Source organism: Manis javanica, chromosome 1, assembly GCF_040802235.1.
Source record: "Manis javanica isolate MJ-LG chromosome 1, MJ_LKY, whole genome shotgun sequence".
NCBI classification, from domain to species: Eukaryota; Metazoa; Chordata; class Mammalia; order Pholidota; family Manidae; genus Manis; species Manis javanica.
The window spans coordinates 57,786,029-57,808,104 of record NC_133156.1 but is presented as its reverse complement, the minus strand read 5'-3'; the positions used below and the strand labels follow the sequence as shown (position 1 = coordinate 57,808,104).

The window sequence follows — 22,076 nt, the reverse complement described above, 5'->3', positions numbered from 1 at the left end:
TGTGGTAGTCTAGGGATAGACAAATAGATCAAATAAATAAAATTGACCCACGTATAAACAGTCAATTGATTTTTCAAGAAAGGTACCAAGGCATTCAAGTGAAGACAGTCTTTTCAACAAATGGTACTGGAATAACTGGGCAAACATGTGGAAAAAACTTCTCCATGTCTACCTCTACCTCATACATACAGACAATTAGTTCTACATGGATCATAGACTGCATTATAAGAGCCAAATCTATAAAGCTACTAGAAAAAGATAGGAGAATATCTTTGTGACCTTGGAGTAGGCAACTATTTCTTAAGATGCAAAAAAACCTTAACTATAAATGAAAAAAAAAAAGAAGATACACTGTTCTTCATTAAAATTTTATATGTTTGCTTATCAAAAAAAACATAAAAAGCAAACCACAGCCAAGATGAAAGTATTCACAATACACAAATCTGAAAAACAATTTATATCCAGATTTTATAAAGAACCCTACAAATAAAAATTTAAGAAACAATCTAATTAAAAATGGGCAAAAACTTGAACAATTTAAAAATGAAGATACATAAATAACCAATAAGCACAGGAAAATATGATTAACATGATCAGCCATCAGGGAAATGCCAGTTAAAACCACAATGGGCTACCACTTGAAGCCAACTAGACCAGCTCAAATGAACAAGATAGATAAAACCAAGTATTGACAAGAATGGGGCAGAACTGCAACTCTCATACATTGCTAGTGGGGGTATAAAATGATACAAACTCCAGAAATCATTTTGATAGTTTCTTAAGAGACTTAGCATGATTAGAAATATCTTCTAACTTAGCAATTCCACTTAAGTATTTATCTCAGGGCATAGAATTCCCACAGCAGCTTTTAACAAAATAGCAAAAACTGGAAACAATCCTAATGTGCATCAAGAGAAGAATAGATAGATCGTGGTATAATCACGCACAGAACTATTACCCCAAAATTTTAAATAACCACTGATGCACATAACAACATGAATTAATCTCAAAAACATATTGAATGAAATAAGCCAGATCTTAAGAGTATAGAGTGTATAATTACATTTATCTGAAGTTCAGTAAGAGACAAAAACTAATTGGTGGTGCTAGATACCAGAGCAGTGGTTGCCTGTGGGGATGGGAGCTGAATAGAAGCAGCATGAGGGGACTTTTTTATTCTGTATCTTGACTGCCTGATTAGCATGATAGATACACTGTACATACAACTGTCAAAATTCATTGACTTGTACACGTAAGATTGAGAGCATTTCTATGTAAAGTTCACCTCAAATTATCTACAAAAAATTAAATTCCTTAAATTAAAAAAAAATTATTCCTTAGACTGTTAATTGACTTTCAGATCACTCACTTAAAAATGATTAAATCTCCAGGCCCATGTACAAATATTTGCCCCATAATATAATTGAATTACAGTTAATTTGCCCCATAATATAATTGAATAATAGTAATTGTAATACTCAACAACTTGGATTTATCCTATGTACCAATTTTATTTATAAATGAATTGTTCCATTTATTTATTATTGCCTCCCATAGTGTTTTTTAACTTCTACAAAGTTTTTATATAGGATTTTTCCTAATTTTATTTTACTTTTCCCATTTTTTAATAAATGAGATTTACTACTGGCATTTAATTGAATTTATAGTACTTTAGAAATGATTAGAAAACTGAGTGCTGTTTGGAAGATTTAATACCAAGTCATCAAACATTGTGCATATCAAGTTCTTCCCCATAGAAGGTGATTTCACATAGAAAGGTAAAAGTATGGTTGCAAAAGGTTTTCTTGTGGCTGTGCTGGGGCTCCATGCCTTGTGGTTACACTGTCTACAAGGTCTTGATCCTTGCAGATCTAAACCTCTTTTTTAGTGGAATTGGGGGAAGGTGGTATCCAAGACAAAGGAAAATTTTTATTAACTTCTGCTTTAAATTGAACATTTTAATTAGGTTCCAGAACAAAAACCTTATGGAATAATGAATAAAATCTACAAGGTATATACTACATAGTGACTAGTTGTAAATTTTCTATTATAGAAGAAATGTCCATTATGATATACTACTGAGAAAAACAAAAGCACACTCTGGATTAACTTCTAATTATAAATTAAGCATCTAAGACTGAGAAGCATCCCTTAGAGTCACACAGGGTTTTAGCATGTAACCTCCAGACCCTCACCCTGACCTCTGTTAACCTGAGCTGGCACCTTCTACCTGGTTCCTTCAGAGCTCCCCCCATCTACCTATACAGTCTGTCTCTGCCTCCACTCCCCAGCATCCTTCCAGTGCCCTGAGACTCTAATCCTGCCTTCCATGAGTAAGCACCACACATCTAACCACCCAAGATCAGCAAGGGATGGGTAGTTAGTCCCAGCTCACTTTAAAAAGGTATGCTTTGATATATACAATGGAATATTACTCAGCCATAAAAAAGAATGAAATTTGGTCATTTGTGACAACATGGATGAACCTAGAAGGAATTATGCTAAGTGAAAGAAGTCAAACAGAAAAAGACAAATATCATGTGATTTCATTTACCTATGAAATCTAAAAAGCAAAACAAATGAGCAAACAAACAGAAATAGACTCATAAATACAGAGAACTGGTGGTTGCCAGATGGGAGAGGGAAGGGATGGGGAATGAGTGAAATAGATGAAGGGGATTAAGAGATACAAACTTTCAGTTATAAAATAAGTCACAGTGACAACAAATACAGCATAGGGAATACAGTCAATAATATAATAACTGTAGTAACAGATGGTACCTACACTTACTGTGGTGAGCATTTTGTGATATATATAACTGTCAGATCAGCACACTGTACACCTGAAACTAATAGAATATTGTATGTCAACTATAATTTTTAATAAAGGTATATTTTGGAAAGTACAGTAGGGGTGGGTATTCTAATCTAAATGATACATGCATTAAAAAGAAAACAAACTTCATCAGCTCAGAAGAAAATTAATTTGGGGGACTGGCAATCTCATCATTAAGGGGTAATTGTGTTCACACATGGCATTGCCTAGCAACAGAAGGAGCAGGCAAATCCCAGCATTGGGGTGTAATGAATCACTCACTGCCTACTGCTCACAAACTCACAAATGGTAATTTGACGGGAGGATAGTCACTTCTGGGTCAATCTCCAACAAGACTTCAGAGAATTCTGCAGCTCAAACAGAGGGAAGCAGCGGTATTTCACCAATAGCCAGGTTCCAGAACAAAGAAGACTATTCCTACTTATTCAGTTGAATGTATGCTTTTGTTTCAAAATAAGACAAACCAAAGGTGGTTTTGAGAGCCTTGTTTTTTTATGACATTTTGTTTTGGCTATGCTGTACCTTCTCCAGCTTCAGATATAGTTAATGAACGTCACAAATACCAGAAGGTAAATATGACAAACAAGCAAAGGGGGTAATCATGGTTGAACTAATCACTTTAGAAGACCTCAAAGAGACAGCCCAGTCTGCCCTAGGCTCTGCACGCCACTCTAAGCTCAGTGTTTCTGAGTCAAGGTATAAAAGGAGCCCACGTACGAGCGAGATCTGTGTCTAGATCGTCTGTTGTTGGGGTCCGCCTGGTTTTTCTCCTTTTGTCTCCTTAAAACAGCTTCCCACTGTGGCGCTGAATCAACCATGTCGTTCTCCTGCCGTGTTCTGAAAACAAAGACCATTCATCTAAAGTTAACATCCACACATGTGATGCTCTGTTTTTCTGTTCATCCTACACTTGCTTTTAAAAGTCATGAAGAAGTTATCAAGTAAGTTATTTCTAAGTTACTAAGAAATGAAAATTTAACAAGAAGCAATTTTATCATGACCACTTGAAGGAAGGAATGTATTAACTGGATTAATAAATCTGTAAGTAGATAAGTATATATACACATATATAAGTATATGTTATAATATTTATATATAAATATATAAGTATATATTAGTTTCAGACTTTTATTTTTGGCTTAAGATTTACAAGGGAAAAGACGTGTCACACAAAAATTCGTTTAAAACATTTAGGTTTTCACTGACGAAAATGGTGTCTGCTATACGGCCATCTCACATTATGAAACAAAATCATTTTAATGTATTAATTAAAGTAGCAATGAAAAATTTTACTTTGAAATGCTCTTAAAAATTCATATTAATTGTCAAAAGTTTTCATGGATAATAAGTGCAGATATAATTCCTATTTTTTAAGACAGAAAACTAGAAGTGCAAAACATTAAGCATGGTAGCATGGTGCCTTAGCAGCTGAGTAGGCATACACCATTCTGATTATGGCTGCTCACATGGTGAAGAGGCAAAGAGGATGCATTCTCATCGTGGTCAGGGGCCCCGCAGGGAATGTCAATAAGGGAAAGGGAATCTAGGGCCAGGGGAACTGGGGTACATATATGCACCCCCCATGTGAGATCGCAGGCCAGTATTACCAAATCCTCTCATTTTTCAAAAGATAATGTCCCCCAGTTCTGAACTTTTAAAGTGAACTCATCCAATTTTTAAGTATTGGGAACCAATTCTAAGTGGTAAGATATTGTTTGAACCTAACAAAACCCATCCATGGACCACCGTGCAGAAGTTTTGAAGTTCTGTTCTATCAAGCCTACTAACAAGGAAGAGGTGTTGCAGGGAAAAGGAAGGAAAGAGCAGGGGAGGCAAGCGCTTAATTACTGTGCAAATACTGTCTGGATGCACTGCAACAGTACTGTGAAGTCATGAGTATTCCTTGCAAAAATCAAACATTTATTTGAGTATTCAAGTTTTAATTTATGTCAATTCCTCAGAAAGCCGCTCTGGAGGGTTCATGTCATGAGCTGATGCTCCCAGCATGGAACTGCAAGGCAGTCATCCCAGTACTGGGAATGCATGAGCAAAACTGCTTCAAAATAAAAATGAAGTTTGGAATCATTTCTCTCTCTGAACAGATGTCACTCGGTTGCCCTGTTACAGCACTTGGTTTAGACATGGGGGTGGATATCTGGATGTGTTTATACAAGCAATCAGTAAACAAGTGACAAATGTTCATTTCACATATAGCTTAAACTAAGACAATATGAAGCAAATTCAAGTTAAAAAGAACAGTACCTCCTGAGGAAGAAACTGTTTAATAATAAATCTCCAGGGATTAAAGAGGAATTGTATTAAGCAAGAAGTTATATGTGACACACTTCAAGCCTTTGAACTGTATTTCCTCACTAATACTTTCATTTCTAACAGGTTCTTATTAAAAATTAACAGGATATGGTCATGATATGTCACAGATTCAAGAATATAACTCACTTAGGGTGGAGCCAAGATGGCAATGTGAGTAGAGCAGCGGAAATCTCCCAAAACCACATATATTTATAACAAAGACAACTCTTCCTAGAATAGAGACCAGAGGACACAGGACAACATCCAGACCACATCCACACCTGCGAGAACCCAGCGCATCTCGAAGGGGGTAAGATACAAACCCCAGCCCGGCGGGTCCCGAGTGCCCCTCCCCCCAGCTCCCAGCAGGAGGAAAGGAGTCAGCAGGGAGGGAGAGGGAGCCCAGGACTGCTGAGCACCCAGCCCCAGCCATCCGTACCAGAGTGCACACAAAGTGCATGCGTGGGCACCTGGATACTAGGGAAACAGGGCAGCAGGACCAGTGAGCGGGTGCCTGAGGCCGGCGTCCGGGGACAAAGAAAAGCAAGCAGCTTTTTTTTTCCTTTTTTTTTGCGAGTGCTTTTTGGAAGTCTTAAAGGCACAGGGACCCCAAAACGGGACGGAAGCATCCTGGGACACTTAGTCCAGAAGCAGGGAATCAGGGGAACTCTGGGCACTCTAACCCCCTGGGCAGCAGGGAGCACGGAGGCCCCTTACGGAGATAAAGAGCCTCCCGGCCACTCCCCCTCCAATGCGGCTCCACCATTATGGAGAAGCAGCCAGAGCCAGGCCACGCCCACAGAAAAAGTGGAGGTAAACTCCATAGCAGCCCGGCAGGAAGCAGAAGCCCTGTCTGGGCACATCTGCCCAGCACAAGCCACTAGAGGTCGCTATTCTCCCAGGAGAGGAAAGCCACAAACCAACAAGAAGGAAAGTTCTTCCAGCGGTCACTTGTGGCAGCTCTGCAAACTATCTCTATCACCATGAAAAGGCAAAACTACAGGCAGACAAAGATCACAGTGACAACACCTGAGAAGGAGACAGACCTAACCAGTCTTCCTGAAAAAGAATTCAAAATAAAAATCATAAACATGCTGACGGATGCAGAGAAATATACAAGAGCTAAGGGATGAAGTCCACTGGGAGATCACAGATGCCAGGAAGGAGATCACAGAAGTGAACCAAACTCTGGAAGGATTTATGAGCAGAATGGATAAGATGCAAGAGGCCATTGAGGGAATAGAAACCAGAGAACACAAACGCATAGAAGCTGACATAGAGAGAGATAAAAGGATCTCCAGGAATGAAACAATATTAAGAGAACTGTGTGACCAATCCAAAAGGAACAATATCTGTATTATAGGGGTACCAGAAGAAGAAGAGAGAGAAATAGGGAAAGAAAGTGTCTTTGAAGAAATAATTGCTGAAAACTTCCCCAAACTGGGGGAGGAAATAATCAAACAGACCACGGAAATACACAGAACTCCCAACAGAAAGGACCCAAGGAGGACAACACCAAGACACATAATAATTAAAATGGCAAAGATCAAGGACAAGGAAAGAGTTTTAAAGGCAGCTAGGGAGAAAAAGGTCACCTATAAAGGAAAACCCATCAGGCTATCATCAGACTTCTCGACAGAAATCTTACAGGCCAGAAGAGAATGGCATGATATATTTAATACAATGAAACAGAAGGGCCTTGAACCAAGGATACTGTATCCAGCATGATTATCATTTAAATATGATGGAGGGATTAAACAATTCCCAGACAAGCAAAAGCTGAGGGAATTTGCCTCCCACAAACCACCTCTACAGGGCATCTTACAGGGACTGTTCTAGATGGGAGGACTCCTAAAAAGAGCACAGAACAAAACAACCAACATATGAAGAATGGAGGAAGAGGAATAAGAACAGAGAGAAGAAAAGAATCTACAGACAGTGTATATAACAGCTCAATAAGCGAGCTAAGTTACGCAGTAAGATACTAAAGAGGCTGACCTTGAACCTTTGGTAACCACGAATCTAAAGCCTTTAATGGCAATAAGTACATATCTTTCAATAGTCACCCTAAATGTAAATGGACTTAATGCACCAATCAAAAGACACAGAGTAATAGAATAGATAAAAAAGCACGACCCATCTATATGCTGCTTACAAGAAACTCACCTCAAACCCAAAGACATGCACAGACTAAAAGTCAAGGGATGGAAAAACATTTCAGACAAACAACAGAGAGAAGAAAGCAGGGGTGGCAGTGCTAATATCAGACAAAATAGACTTCACAACAAAGAAAGTAACAAGAGATAAAGAAGGACACTACATAATGATAAAGGGCTCAGTCCAAAAAGAGGATATAACCATTCTAAATATATATGCACCCAACACAGGAGCACCAGCATATGTGAAACAAATACTAACAGAACTAAAGGGGGAAATAGACTGCAATGCATTCATTCTGGGAGACTTCAACACACCACTCACCCCAAAGGATAGATCCACCAGGCAGAAAATAAGTAAGGACACACAGGCACTGAACAACACAGTAGAACAGATGGACCTAATAGACATCTATAGAACTCTACATCCAAAAGCAACAGGATATACATTCTTCTCAAGTGCACATGGAACATTCTCCAGAATAGATCACATACTAGCCCACAAAAAGAGCCTCAGTAAATTCCAAAATACTGAAATTCTACCAACCAACTTTTCAGACCACAAAGGTATAAAACTAGAAATAAATTCTACAAAGAAAACAAAAAAGCTCACAAACACAAGGAGGCTTAACAACATGCTCCTAAATAATCGATGGATCAACAAACAAATTAAAATAGAGATCAAGGAATATATGGAAGCAAATGACAATAACAACACAAAGCCCCAACTTCAGTGGGACGCAGCGAAAGCAGTCTTAAAAGAAAAGAATATAGCGATCCAGGCACACTTGAAGAAGGAAGAACAATCCCAAATGAATAGTCTAACATCACAATTATCAAAACTGGAAAAAGAAGAACAAATGAGGCCTAAAGTCAGCAAAAGGAGGGACATAATAAAGATCAGAGAAGAAATAAACAAAATTGAGAAGAATAAAACAACAGCAAAAATCACTGAAACCAAGAGCTGGTTCTTTGAGAAAATAAACAAAATAGATAAGCCTCTAGCCGAACTTAATAAGAGAAAAAGAGAATCAACACAAATCAATAGAATCAGAAATGAGAACGCAAAAATCATGACAGACTCCACAGAAATACAAAGAATTATTAAAGACTACTATGAAGACCTATATGCCAACAAGCTGGAAAACCTAGAAGAAATGGACAGCTTCCTAGAAAAAATACAACCTTCCAAGTCTGACCAAGGAAGAAACACAAAAGTTAAACAAACCAATTACAAGCAAAGAAATTGAAACGGTAATCAAAAAACTACCCAAGAACAAAACCCCTGGGCCAGACGGATTTACCTCAGAATTTTATCAGACACACAGAGAAGACATAATACCCATTCTCCTTAAAGTGTTCCAAAAAATAGAAGAGGAGGGAATACTCCCAAACTCATTCTATGAAGCCAACATCACCCTAATACCAAAACCAGGCAAAGACCCCACCAAAAAAGAAAATTACAGACCAATACCCCTGATGAATGTAGATGCAAAAATACTCAATAAAATATTAGCAAACTGAATTCAAAAATATATCAAAAGGATCATACACCATGACCAAGTGGGATTCATCCCAGGGATGCAAGGATGGTACAACATTTGAAAATCCATCAACATCATCCACCACATCAACAAAAAGAAAGACAAAAACCACATGATCATCTCCATAGATGCTGAAAAAGCATTTGACAAAATTCAACATCCATTCATGATAAAAACTCTCAGCAAAATGGGAATAGAGGGCAAGTACCTCAACATAATAAAGGTCATATATGATAAACCCACAGGCAACATTATACTGAACAGCGAGAAGCTGAAAGCTTTTCCTCTGAGATCGGGAACAAGACAGGGATGCCCACTCTCCCCACTGTTATTTAACATAGTACTGGAGGTCCTAGCCACGGCAATCAGACAAAACAAAGAAATACAAGGAATCCAGATTGGTAAAGAAGAAGTTAAACTGTCACTATTTGCAGATGATATGATACTGTACACAAAAAACCCTAAAGACTCCACCCCAAAACTACTAGAACTGATATCGGAATACAGCAAAGTTGCAGGATACAAAATTAACACACAGAAATCTGTGGCTTTCCTATTCACTAACAATGAACCAATAGAAAGAGAAATCAGGAAAACAACTCCGTTCACAATTGCATCAAAAAGAATAAAATACCTAGGAATAAACCTAACCAAAGAAGTGAAATACCTATAACCTGAAAACTACAAGTCACTCTTAAGAGAAATTAAAGGGGACACTAACAAATGGAAAGTCATCCCATGCTTGTGGCTAGGAAGAATTAATATTGTCAAAATGGCCATCCTGCCTAAAGCAATATACAGATTCGATGCAATCCCTATCAAATTACCAGCAACATTCTTCAACGAACTGGAACAAATAGTTCAAAAATTCATATGGAAACACCAAAGACCCCGAATAGTCAAAGCAATCCTGAGAAAGAAGAATAAAGTAGGGGGGATCTCACACCCCAACTTCAAGCTCTACTACAAAGCCATAGTAATCAAGACAATTTGGTACTGGCACAAGAACAGAGCCACAGACCAGGGGAACAGAATAGAGGCTCCAGACATTAACCCAAACATATATGGTCAATTAATATTTGATAAAGGAGCCATGGACATACAATGGCGAAACAACAGTCTCTTCAACAGATGGTGCTGGCAAAACTGGACAGCTACATGTAGGAGAATGAAACTGGACCATTTTCTAACCCCATACACAAAAGTAAATTCAAAATGGATCAAAGACTTGAATGTAAGTCATGAAACCATAAAACTCTTAGAAAAAAACATAGGCAAAAACCTCTTTGACATAAACATAAGTCACCTCTTCTTGAACTTATCTCCCCAGGCAAGGAAAACAACAGCAAAAATGAACAAGTGGAACTATATTAAGTTGAAAAGCTTCTGTACAGCAAAAGACACCATCAATAGAACAAAAAGGCACCCTACAGTATGGGAGAATATATTTGTAAATGATAGATCCTATAAAGGCTTGACATGCAAAATATATAAAGAGCTCACCCACCTCAACAAACAAAAAACAAATAATCCAATTAAAAAATGGGCAGAGGAACTGAACAGACAGTTCTCCAAAAAAGAAATACAGATGGCCAACAGACACATGAAAAGATGCTCCACATCGCTAATTATCAGAGAAATGCAAATTAAAAGCACAATGAGGTATCACCTCACACCAGTAAGGATGGCTACCATCCAAAAGACAAACAACAACAAATGTTGGCAAGGTTGTGGAGAAAGGGGAACCATCCTACACTGCTGGTGGGAATGTAAATTAGTTCAACCATTGTGGAAAGCAGTATGGAGATTCCTCAAAACGCTCAAAATAGACTTACCATTTGACCCAGGAATTCCACTCCTAGGAATTTACCCTAAGAATGCAGCACTCAAGTTTGAAAAAGACAGAGGCACCCCTATGTTTATCGCAGCACTATTTACAATAGCCAAGAATTGGAAGCAACCTAAGTGTCCATCGGTAGATGAATGGATAAAGAAGATGTGGTACATATACACAATGGAATATTATTCAGCCATAAGAAGAAAACAAATCCTACCATTTGCAACAACATGGATGGAACTAGAGGGTATTATGCTCAGTGGAATAAGCCAGGCAGAGAAAGAGAAATACCAAATGATTTCACTCATCTGTGGAGTATAAGAACAAAGGAAAAACTGAAGGAACAAAACAGCAGCAGAATCACAGAACCCAAGAATGGACTAACAGGTACCAAGGGAAAGGGACTGGGGAGGATGGGTGGGTAGGGAGGGATAAGGGGGGGAAGAAGAAAGGGAGTATTATGATTAGCATGCATAATGGGGGGAGAAAGGGGGGGCTGTATAACACAGAGAAGACAAGTAGTGATTATAGAACATTTTGCTATGCTGATGGACAGTGACTGTAAGGGGTTTTCTGGGGGGGACCTGGTATAGGGGAGAGCCTAGTAAACATAATATTCTTCATGTAATTGTAGATTAATGATAACAAAAAAAAAAGAATATAACTCACTCATGGCATGTGCAGTGGAAATTAAAATTGAACATACGTTGCTATGGATCTTAATATTAGAAATAACTGAAGAAAAATTTGAGATTATTAATTATTACTTATTCTTGAGATCATAATTATGGAGATCAGAATTATTAATCTACTTGAGATCATGATTATTAATCATTCTTTGAAACAAACATGCTCATTGAAAATGCCATGTGTGTATTCATACACACACATACACATGTGTATTTTTAATAGGTAGAATGTACACCTCCAAGCCGTTCTATGCAGCACGTGATAGCCTGCTGTGGGAGCAATCCAGGACATTCCCAGGACTGTGGGACCCAGAGTTGGGTGAGATAGTTGGTGGGCAGGTATCACGCTGGCAAGGAGTTATCTCCCCTCCCACAGAAACCCACACCTTCTGTTGCCCAGGGAAGAGACAGAACACCCAGTCTCCTACCTCCTAACCCTGGAGTCTCTCAGACTACAGCCTCCATTCAGAACTAAATCACTGCGTAGTTCACGGGCAGGACTGTATTTCATGATGTTACATTTTACCGGAAGTCAGCATCTTTAAATATTTTTGAGAGGTCAAGCCTGCCAGCAAGACCAAAGCCTGACCTAGGCAAACAGGCTGACCCCAAGGACAGACATGTCACAGGCAACATCAGCACATGGTCATTCTCTTCTCGTGGGGAATTCAGCTGCTTACCTTCATACTCAGACTTTACTCTGATGATGAAAAAATTAAAACTCCTGAGACCTTAGCACACATAGTTTCTATACCTTGCTAACAATAACTAAATCAGAAAGAATTCAGACTATGGCACGTACCTTTAAATTTTATTTAACTAACTGAAAAGTCTAAAGTGAGGGCAGTGAAACCCTGTCACTTAATACCCTGGTGACCCACGTTTCAGAGACAGATGCCCTCTACTGGTGATACTGTTCATAAATATTCTAACAAGGTACATTAAAAATGTAAGGCTCACTGGAGAGTCACAATAGAAGCCCATTTTCCTGAGTAATGGATGGTGTGGCTGCCTTGGTCTGTAATGAAGTCTGGAATTACACCCTTACAAAAGTCTCTGGTTAATGGTACCTCATTACAAGAATGAAAGTGTCATTTCTTCTATCACTGAACTGCTCCAGAGAACACAGGTGCTAGGTGGAAAGAAAAAATTCTAGCCTAGGAGCAGGAGTATTGTGACACTCAGTCTTTAAGAGGCAGAACCTAACTGTTTTGTTTATGCATGAGTGAATAAAGAAATCTTCAAATGTAAAAGACATCTCCTATAACAATTCTGCCTGTAAGTCCCATTTTAGGTGTGGGATATACAAGTGGGGTTTTTTTTTTATTCTTTCCTGCTATATTTTAACTTTGATGTGGAGATTTAGAAAGAAAAAAAAACACTGTGAGCATTATAACAATTTGGTACCTTTTAAAAAGTCTTAATGTGCTCTTACATGACAGTCATGAAAGTGTAAAGGGGGAAAAAGGGGTCCACTGTAGTTTACATGAAGGATAAATTCATTTTCAAATGTCATGTTTAGAGGTGAACCTCAAAAATGCTAATGTATCCTTCAATGTTATAACCATATTTATCATATTTTGTCTACTTCCTCATCTACAACTATGGAGAGTTAAAAGCTGGAGTAGGAAGCCTTATCATAACAGGGTTTTTGTTTTTTAATTAATGTATAAAGGAGAACATTGCTTTAGAATAGTATATATTCCAGCAGTGTTTCAGTAAGAGAGTTCTAATATATTCCCCCGTTTCACCAAACTTCAACACCCTACTTCTGCAGCCCATCTATGCAATTTAGATTTTAACTACATTTGACACTTCATTAAAGTTTGCAAAAGGTTTTGAAGATGAAATGCTATATAATCGTTTGATAACAATAATAAAGATAATGACTATTCCTACTCTCTCTGTCCCATCTTCCCAATTATAGTTCTGCCTCTGCAGCAGAATTCTTCACATTAGCAAATTAATTCTTATACAAATGCCTAAGGGTTTTCCTTTGCCTTCTACCTCTATTCAGGCAATTTTGTTCCTTAATCGGTTCTTCTTTCATACCAGCTCTTAATTCACTTCTCATTCACTGAGATAAAGACCATGTTTAATGCTGAATCTGATAAATCTTATGGGGCAAATGTACAATAAAGCTTCAAGAAGATACGAGCAATTCTCAGTGCTCCTGAGCTCTGCCTCGTCCCACCTCTGCCATTCTGACCCAGAGACCCCGGGCAAATGACTTACCTGCTTGGTCACGTCTCAGTTTCTTTATCTGCCAGATTATTGCCAAGAGCCTTTCTAGCTTCAAAATTCTATCTTCCTCTATTTGTGTTTTATTTCCAAGCCAGGCAAACATGCTAAAACAAACCCCTATTCTTCAGCTACAGCACAACTTTCCAGATAATTGCTTCATATGGCCACTCTATTGCTAATATTACATCTGCAGGTCCCAACTGATCATGGACTTGTATTTCTCATCAACTGCACTCATTTCTGGATCACCTGCTATAAACCAATCTTCTTTTTTTATTCTAGTAATTTTTCTTCCCTAGGGAAATTTATGTTGGTTCCAGGCATCTGTCGACATACTCCCAGAAGACCAGCAAGCAAAAATTCATTTGCTTTTCTTAACCTTCCCCAACCATCAGTAAATTACTCTTATTTGCTCTTAATGGTGCTTCTGTCTCTTCCGCTTACTCCTTATGCTCTCCCTACAAAAAAGGACAACCTTTGGTGCTATTTCCCTTCCGAACTCTTCTATTTTCATGATCTCGCAACCTGCTTTACCTTCTCTCAGTCATCAGACAGCATTCCACAGTTGCTGCCGCTTTGCTCTTCCATAGTCATCTCTGTCAACTTTGATTATGCTCTGGGAGCCCTAAGGCATTCATATCAAATGTCTCAATCTTGATATGACTTATGAAAGTGGAAATCAGAAACCCTTGCAATCGGCAGCATCGGTTTTCACTGGCTTTGTGTGAACTGCCCTCTCCATACCCACAATTTTTACCTTGTTTGTATCCCTGACCTAAATCAAGGACAGGGTGCTAGGGAATGCCTGCAGGAACCAGTTACCTATTTTCAGGCTATTTGAAAGAAATGCCCACTGATTAAGCTTGCTATCATCCAAAACACATTTTTTTACCTGGTGTACAGAGACAATAAAGCACTTTTTTAAAACCAGTCTAAACAACAAAAACCCTCCCAAAACCATCACCTTCTAGATTGCCCTATGCAGATGTAATGTCTGCGTTAATTGCAGTGCCACAGAGGACAGTTTCTTCTTTTCTTTTTAGAAAAATAATACAAAAGACCTTGTGAAACATTTAAAATATTTAAATCTATCTTAATCCATTATTCAGATACAAATTCTAAAAGACATCATCAAGGCAGGGAGATACTGTAACAACATTTGTGGCAGAACAAGTTCATGTTAGAACACTGACTTCTTTCTTATCAAACAGGGAGCTGGGCCCATTTTACAGATACAACAGAGACTTCAGAGAGCACTGAGCAGTTCTCATTCATCTAGTAGAACCTGCCCTACTGCTTTGTAGGGCAGGTTCTACTTTTCAAAGCACATCCATTATCTCCTAGATCTTTAGGAACTTGGGAGGTAGGCAGGGTAAGTATTGTTCCACTTTGTGTGTGAGAAAGCTAAGATTCAGATGGTAAAGTAACCAGCTCCTAGCCACAGAGCTCTTCAAAGCAGGGTCAACTTCCTACTGCAAGTTTCCTAATTCTTTGTTCTGTTCACTGAGCACAAGTGCACACACAGGCGCACACACAGGGGCACACACAGCTTAAAGTACATAACTCATGTGTTAATGATGCAAACACCACAGAATAAAATTACAGAAAGGTCCAAATGGTCCCTGTTGCCAATTCACTCTAGTCCTGCTCTTATCCCAAGCTTCTCTCATTGCTCTTACTCTTTTAATCCTCACCAGGCTCCAGAGTTACTTCCACTTTTATGTTTATGCAAAATACTCCAGACTTCTTCTCTGTGTCCCTGCCCCCACACCCTCCAAATCTCCCACTTCAAAATCCTAAAAGCCTAGCAACACATCAAAGCTAATGACTGAGAAATCCACAGATTCTCCCTAGTGAATGCTCAAAGGACTGCTGATTTTCATCAATAGCACAAAGAATATTTTGCAGACCCGGTTCTTTGAATGTGAAGGGTATTTTATTAAGCTCAAGGTATTTTCAAGGAAAGCTGATCTGTGAAGGTTTCACTCTAATGGTCTACTTTCTAGGCTCCCCATTAACACATGCCCTGGGCAAGCCCTAAGCACAGCCCACAGACCTAAACCTACAGACACAAGCTGGCAGACCCTCCCAAGCTCAGATATAAGATTCAAAATTCTCACTAGTAAAAACTAACACAACCTAATATTCACATAGAGCGCTAACTTTATATTACCTTGTACCTGCTAGGTTCCCAATTTGATGAACTTAATTGAACCAATTGTTTCACAAATAAGTATAGCAAAGTAGTCTCTAAAGAAAACTTAAAGCATTTTAATCCTGCCGGTGAATTGAAATACCAATTTAATTTCCCAGTATCAATCTATTCTTTGCTATTTAGATCATAATGACTATTTCATAACTTTTAGGGGTCACACAGACACTCCTTTAGGAATGTGATAAAAGCTACAGACCCTATCACCAGAAAATTGTACACTTGGAAACACAGAATTTTACATAGAATTTCATGGGGTTATGAGACCCCTAAAACCTACCCATGAATCAGGATAGGAATGCCTGGCCTAAAAAATGACTAAATGTGTAAAGGTAGGTAAGGTGGGAGAATGGAAGACCATTCCAAAATTAGAGTCCAAACTGCGTGGCTCTATACTCTACAGGGCTCTCCTTCTTTGAATTCATCTATCTTTCCAGTAACCCGCTCAACAAAAGATCACTGTGCAACCCACTTTAAAGATGAGAAGACTGAGATCTAAATTGGTTAAAAGAATTCTTCAAGGTCAAATACCAGCAACTGGCAGAACGAAGACCCTCACTCACATCTTTGGGGGTTTTTAACACATTATTGGCTCCTAAGTGGAGACAAAATTCAAAGAAGGAAGAAAGAGTGGGAAAGAAGCTAAGAAAAGAAAAAGAAAAGAACTTGGTGGGGAAAATTAATGTAATAGAAAGATTAAGAAGGGAGGCAAGAGAACAGATAAAGATGAGGACATAGTAGACACATGAAGGAGAAAATAATGTCATAACAAGCAACTGCTCCAACTCCCAGCTACTTATAAAAAGAGAATAAAAAACTATCTCCTCAAATCTCAAAACCTAGAACACTGTAGGATATTCATCCAGATTATGAAAACAGTAAAGAAAGTACAACTAAAATGGAAAGCAGTAAAGGAAGAATAAATAATTCCCTAAAGAAAGGAGGCTGAGCCCTCTGATGTTGCAGGAAACCATATGGAATGAAACCCTACAGTTAACACAGAGGCACACTTTGTGCAAAAAACTGCATTTTCAGAGTTGCCTCAAACCTACATGAAAGACTTCCTTACATCACAAGAAATGAGCAGAGAGTGGCAAGGGGTAACAACCCAGAGGCCCCACACCACCTTTGGCCAGCAAATCTGATTGCCCAGTGTTCCACTGCACATGGCCTTCAAAATAGTGTTTGAAAAGCAAATCTGCACCTCTGCCCCTCTGCCCCAGGTCCAGTTTCCACAGGAAGACAGGAAAGCAGGGTTTGCTGGGTGCAGGCTCTAGTTTCAAAGTGATGAAGTATCTGGGGCTGCATTTAGAGACATTATTGGCAGGAAGTAGAACGTCTGCATGTTCAAGATGCAATGTGCCCTGCTCTAGGGTTACCAGAGTCCTTTAAAAAACACACAGAGGACATTGCTTAGAGCTGGCTGGGTCACACTGTCAGCCGATATAAGCAAGGACAGATGAGGCTGAAGAGAGTCATTCCCCACAAGCAAGAAGTCGGACGCCAGGAGACCTCCTTCATCACGGACAGAAGACATCTGGGACCATTAGCATAACCGCAGTTTAAACGTTCACACTTATGCATCCTGATGTGGAACGAATGGGTTCTGGCAAAATTTAAATGGCTAACAATGGAACAGAAGGGCTAGTGGTAGCAGAGCGTAATGGGTAAGTGGCACCCAGAGGCAGTGTAATGTGTCTGCGCCCTCATTCCTTGCACACTGCCACCTGCTGAGCCAGAATTTTCAGGAGAGGGGATTGGGCTTGAAGTTGTATTTGTTCCTCTGCTCACTCTTTGCTGCGCCCCTGTGAGCTAGACTCTAGACATCATCTACAGACCTAAGCAACTTATGTAACCCTAGGGCAGTATTTCTGCAGGTAAAACAAATGAGTTTGAAAGCCTTTGTGTCAGAGTGTGTTTTGAAAGTGGTCTCTCACCGATAGCCTTACAAAGCATACTAGCATTTAAACATCAGAATCACCAGTATTCTAAAATTTGCTACTTATGCAGTACAAAGAAAGCTAATCTAAAAAATTGTTCATGGGGGACTAGGAGAGAAACTGAAGAGGGAAAAAGCACCTACAAGGAATATTGAAGCTGGTGCAACTACATTACTAATGAGAGGTTGGCAACCTTTAAATAGTGTTTCATTCTTAACAGTAAATGTCACCAAGAGCATTCTGATCCCCAAAGACACTGTTTTTAAACAGGCTACCTTCTGAGAAATTGATATCAGAGCATCTATGAACACAATTGAGAATATGCCAAGCAAAACAGAAATACATTTGTTAAGATACTGGCTTGGTTAGTGAGTACAAATAGGGGGGAAAATTGTCGGGTAGTTTTTGTTTTTTGTGTTTTTTTGGGTTTTTTTGCTTTGTTTTTGTGTTGTTTGTGCAGATCCTGAATTTTAGAGCAGGAAGAGGGTACCTGAGGGAGAGCTGCCCTCTATATTTGGGCTTTTACAGACAAAGAAACAACTAATTTCCTCAAGAAAGATGTCATAACACATTGAGATCTCACCTCTATCTAGTGTGACTCCAGGAAGGTTCCACATAAAAAGCTTTCCTGAGAAAATGGTCCACCCCTGGGAATGTAAACTAGTTCAACCATTGTGGAAAGCAGTACGGAGGTTCCCCAAAAAACTAAAAATAGGAATACCATTTGACCCAGGAATTCCATTTCTAGGAATTCACCCTAAGAATGCAGGAGCCCAGTTTCAAAAAGACATATGCACCCCTATGTTTATCACAGAAATTCCAAGAAATGGAAGCAACCTAAGTGTCCATCAGTAGATGAATGGATAAAGAAGATGTCGTACATATACACCATGGAATATTATTCAGCCATAAGAAGAAAACAAATCCTACCACTTGCAACAACATGGATGGAGCTAGAGGGTATTATGGTCAGTGAAATAAGCCAGGCAGAGAAAGAGAAGTACCAAATGATTTCACTCATCTGTGGAGTATAAGAACAAAGCAAAAACTGAAGGAACAAAACAGCAGCAAATGTACAGAACCCAAGAATGGACTAACAGTTACCAAAGGGAAAGGGACTGGTGAGGGTGGGGGTGAAGGGAGGGAGAAGGGGAATAAGGGGCATTAGGATTAGCACACATAATGTGGGGAGGGGGCATGGAGAAGGCAGTGCAGCACAGAGAAGACAAGTAGTGACTCTATAGCATCTTACTACCCTGATGGACAGTGACTGTAATGGGGTATGTGGGGGGGACTTGATAACAGGGGGAATCTAGTAACTACAATGTTGCTCATGTGATTGTATATTAATGATACCAAATTTTTAAAAATTAATTAATTACTTAAAAAAAAGAAAATGGTCCACCTTTACAATGCTCTCTGGGCTATTACTACCCAGGCTTGTAGTTAAAGAGGGAGGCCAATTCAGTTGGTGCCACCACAGGAGCTCTGAGCACTAAAGAAGGACTCTGGAGATTCTCTTGCCCAACTTCCTCATTTTCCAGAAGAGAAAAAGACAACCCAGTAAAGCAAGCAGGACTGAGTTCCATATCAGGGGAGAACAGTTTTCCCAGCAGTTGCACTGCTGACACTTTTTGGACCATATACTTCTTTAGGAAGGACAGGAAGGGGGCTGTTCTGTGACTGTAGGGTGTTTAGCAGCATCCTTGGCCAGTAGCCATCCCCCAACACAACAGTGACAATCACAAGTGTCTCAGAACATTGCCAAATGCCCTCAGGGACCGGGTATTGCCCCCCAGTTGAGAATCACCTGGTTAGACACAGGCACAACCAGCCACTGAGTCCTTCTCACTCCTGACCTGGTGCTCTTTCACTACACGAACACTTGTTTTCAAATAAACATTTTGGGACTAGGGAGAACTGATTAATGCATTAAGCCATCACTTACACTGATTACATGTCAAATGACAGTATTAACAAGCTCTTAAAAATGAGACTTAAAGATATGAACTAACTGCATCTACCCATCTAACTGTGTGTGCCTGACCTGAATATAAGCACATATTTGCATGTACTGAGGTTAAAACTATAAAATCTATGACAATGAGTCTTGTTTTTGGTAGGGCAGAACATAGTAATGCCATGTTAAAAGATACTTTAGGGAGAAATCCTCCTATAAACAGTAAAATTTCTTACCACCCTTAGAGAAAGTCATTATTTACTGTATCTAAATATAGATTTTTTTTAAAATTAACATGAGGGGACCTCAAGGTCAAGTTGTTTAATCATCTTACTTTTAAGATGAGAAACTCAGTTCAAAGAGCTATGGTTTCCTAAAACAGTTTTTCAAAATAGTGCCAGATTCCTTCTTAAACACAGATGAGAAAATACACAGGACACACACCATCTACCACCACGAGCAGCCTCTGATTTCAGAGTTCTAGTTAACTCCACTCTTCCAATATTACCTGTTTCTCTTTTTCCGATGTTCTCTATTAGAATTTTCTGATTCACTACCACTGCTTGTGTTACAGCGTGAGCGTGACCTGAAGAAAAATGGGAAGAGGAAAAGACAAAAACCCATGTTTATGACAAATAAAAAATTTCAGAAAGGTACAGGTTGATTCTTTGGAATTAAGTTTGCAGTAAAATTACTAATCCAAACATGAGTAGCTACATGCTCTCTCCTGCCAGTGTTTCTCGATTCAATCAGACCTCTGAATGAATCTACACGGAACACGGAAGCCACTGAAGGCAAATATCAGCATGCTTTTGGAACAGACCACAGAATCAAGCGCTTCCAGCAGGACCCGGCTGGCAGAGCTATAAGCTGCAGTGGTGGACTCAACATGGACACAAAGCCTTACATACTCCCAACTCCACATCAAGGCAGGTAGACTTTATTTCCCCTCCCCTTGAATTTGCACTGGTCCTGTGACTAGTTTTGTCAATAAAATGAGGAGGAAGGATACCCTGCCAGTCCCAGGGCTATCCCTTAACAGGGTCAACAGCTCCCGCTGCCACCCGGCTGCTGTCTCAAGAAGCCTAGGCTAGCCAGTGGAGAGACCAAGGGAAGGGAGGGAGGGAGGGTGCGGCGGAGCGAGAGGGAGAGGGAGAGGCAGAAGGAGAGAGGCAGGCCCCAGGCCTCCAGTCCTTCTGCCAAGAAGCCAGACAAGAGAGAAAGGCCTCTTGAATAATCCAGCCTCAGGCGCCATCTGACTGCAGCTTCAGGTGCAACCAGCAAAACTAGTTAAAGAGCTGCCTGGTCAATCAACAGAATCATACAAGACATGGACCACTGTTGTTGCTTTAAGCCACCAAGTTTTGGAGTGGCCTTAATGTAGCCATAGATAACTGGGACAGCTCCTCTGAGACACAAAGGAGCAGAAAAAAAGAGAAAGTGCTAAGGAAGCTACAGAATGGAATAAGGCTGATAACCAGTTGAGGCCAAAATTGGTATTTGAAAGGTGAAAACATTTTTATAATAGCCTTAAAGCCGACACTAACAAAACAAACAAAAACATGTCCCCACACTTGCCCCAACTATGAATATATGAACAGAGCTCACCTGCTAACCCTTCCTCCCCCTCCCTGATCCTACTTCCATTTTTGTTTTTTTACCTCCTCCTTTGCTTTAGATCTGAGTCCTCACCACTGTTATGGGCTTTCCTGTAGAAAACAAAAAAAATGAAGACATTAAAGAAAATAGAAAATTATCAATTGGCTAAGGAAAGCACACCAAAATGATTTCTCTTAATGCATCTCTATTGCCATTCATTCCCCAAACATTTAAATCATATATATATGTATATATGTATATATATATATACATGCCCAGCCCTACAATAGGTCCCAGAAATATATCACCAACTGGCCTCAAAAGCCAGCAACCCAGTGGAGCTGCAAAGAGTCAGTAAATAACAGTGCACAACATGTCTGTTAAGTTCCATTCATCCAAGGATGGGGTTAGTCTGCATCTCTTAGGTCTGCAGTCCACGGAGCCAAGCTCTGCTATTATCTGCCTTAAGTCAGCTCTCATTTGAATACCCTTCCCAACACCCTGCTCTCCAAGTCCGTTGACTTCCCTAATAACTTATTCATGATAACAACACCCTGCACCGTTACACTTTGGACTCTATCATAATCTATAACCACCTCCAAGCACTTTGCTCTGACCACAGCCTCCTCCCCTTCCTGTTCACCACTTCTGTTTACGTTCAAAGCAGCTTTGATGGGATATCCTGGTCAACATGTGGGCTCTGGAGCCAGACAACCCGAATGTGAATCCCATCTCCTCAACTAGTGAGT

At 39.6% G+C, this 22,076-nt stretch overlaps 1 protein-coding gene across 4 annotated transcripts in view; it reads right to left on the bottom strand.

Annotated features, from left to right (window-relative positions):
- Positions 1-22,076, bottom strand: part of EPB41L4A (erythrocyte membrane protein band 4.1 like 4A) — a 268,086-nt gene that overhangs the window by 22,108 nt on the left and 223,902 nt on the right. For 3 of the 4 annotated variants that reach the window (XM_073232978.1, XM_036995150.2, XM_036995148.2), the window contains 3 exons: positions 21,390-21,437; positions 20,237-20,314; positions 3,554-3,673 (listed from right to left, as the gene is read on the bottom strand). In XM_073232978.1, the coding sequence (XP_073089079.1) occupies positions 3,554-3,673; positions 20,237-20,314; positions 21,390-21,437 (246 nt within the window). The remainder of the gene's footprint in view (positions 1-3,553; positions 3,674-20,236; positions 20,315-21,389; positions 21,438-22,076) is intronic. The other variant, XM_073232972.1, reaches the window with a different exon arrangement.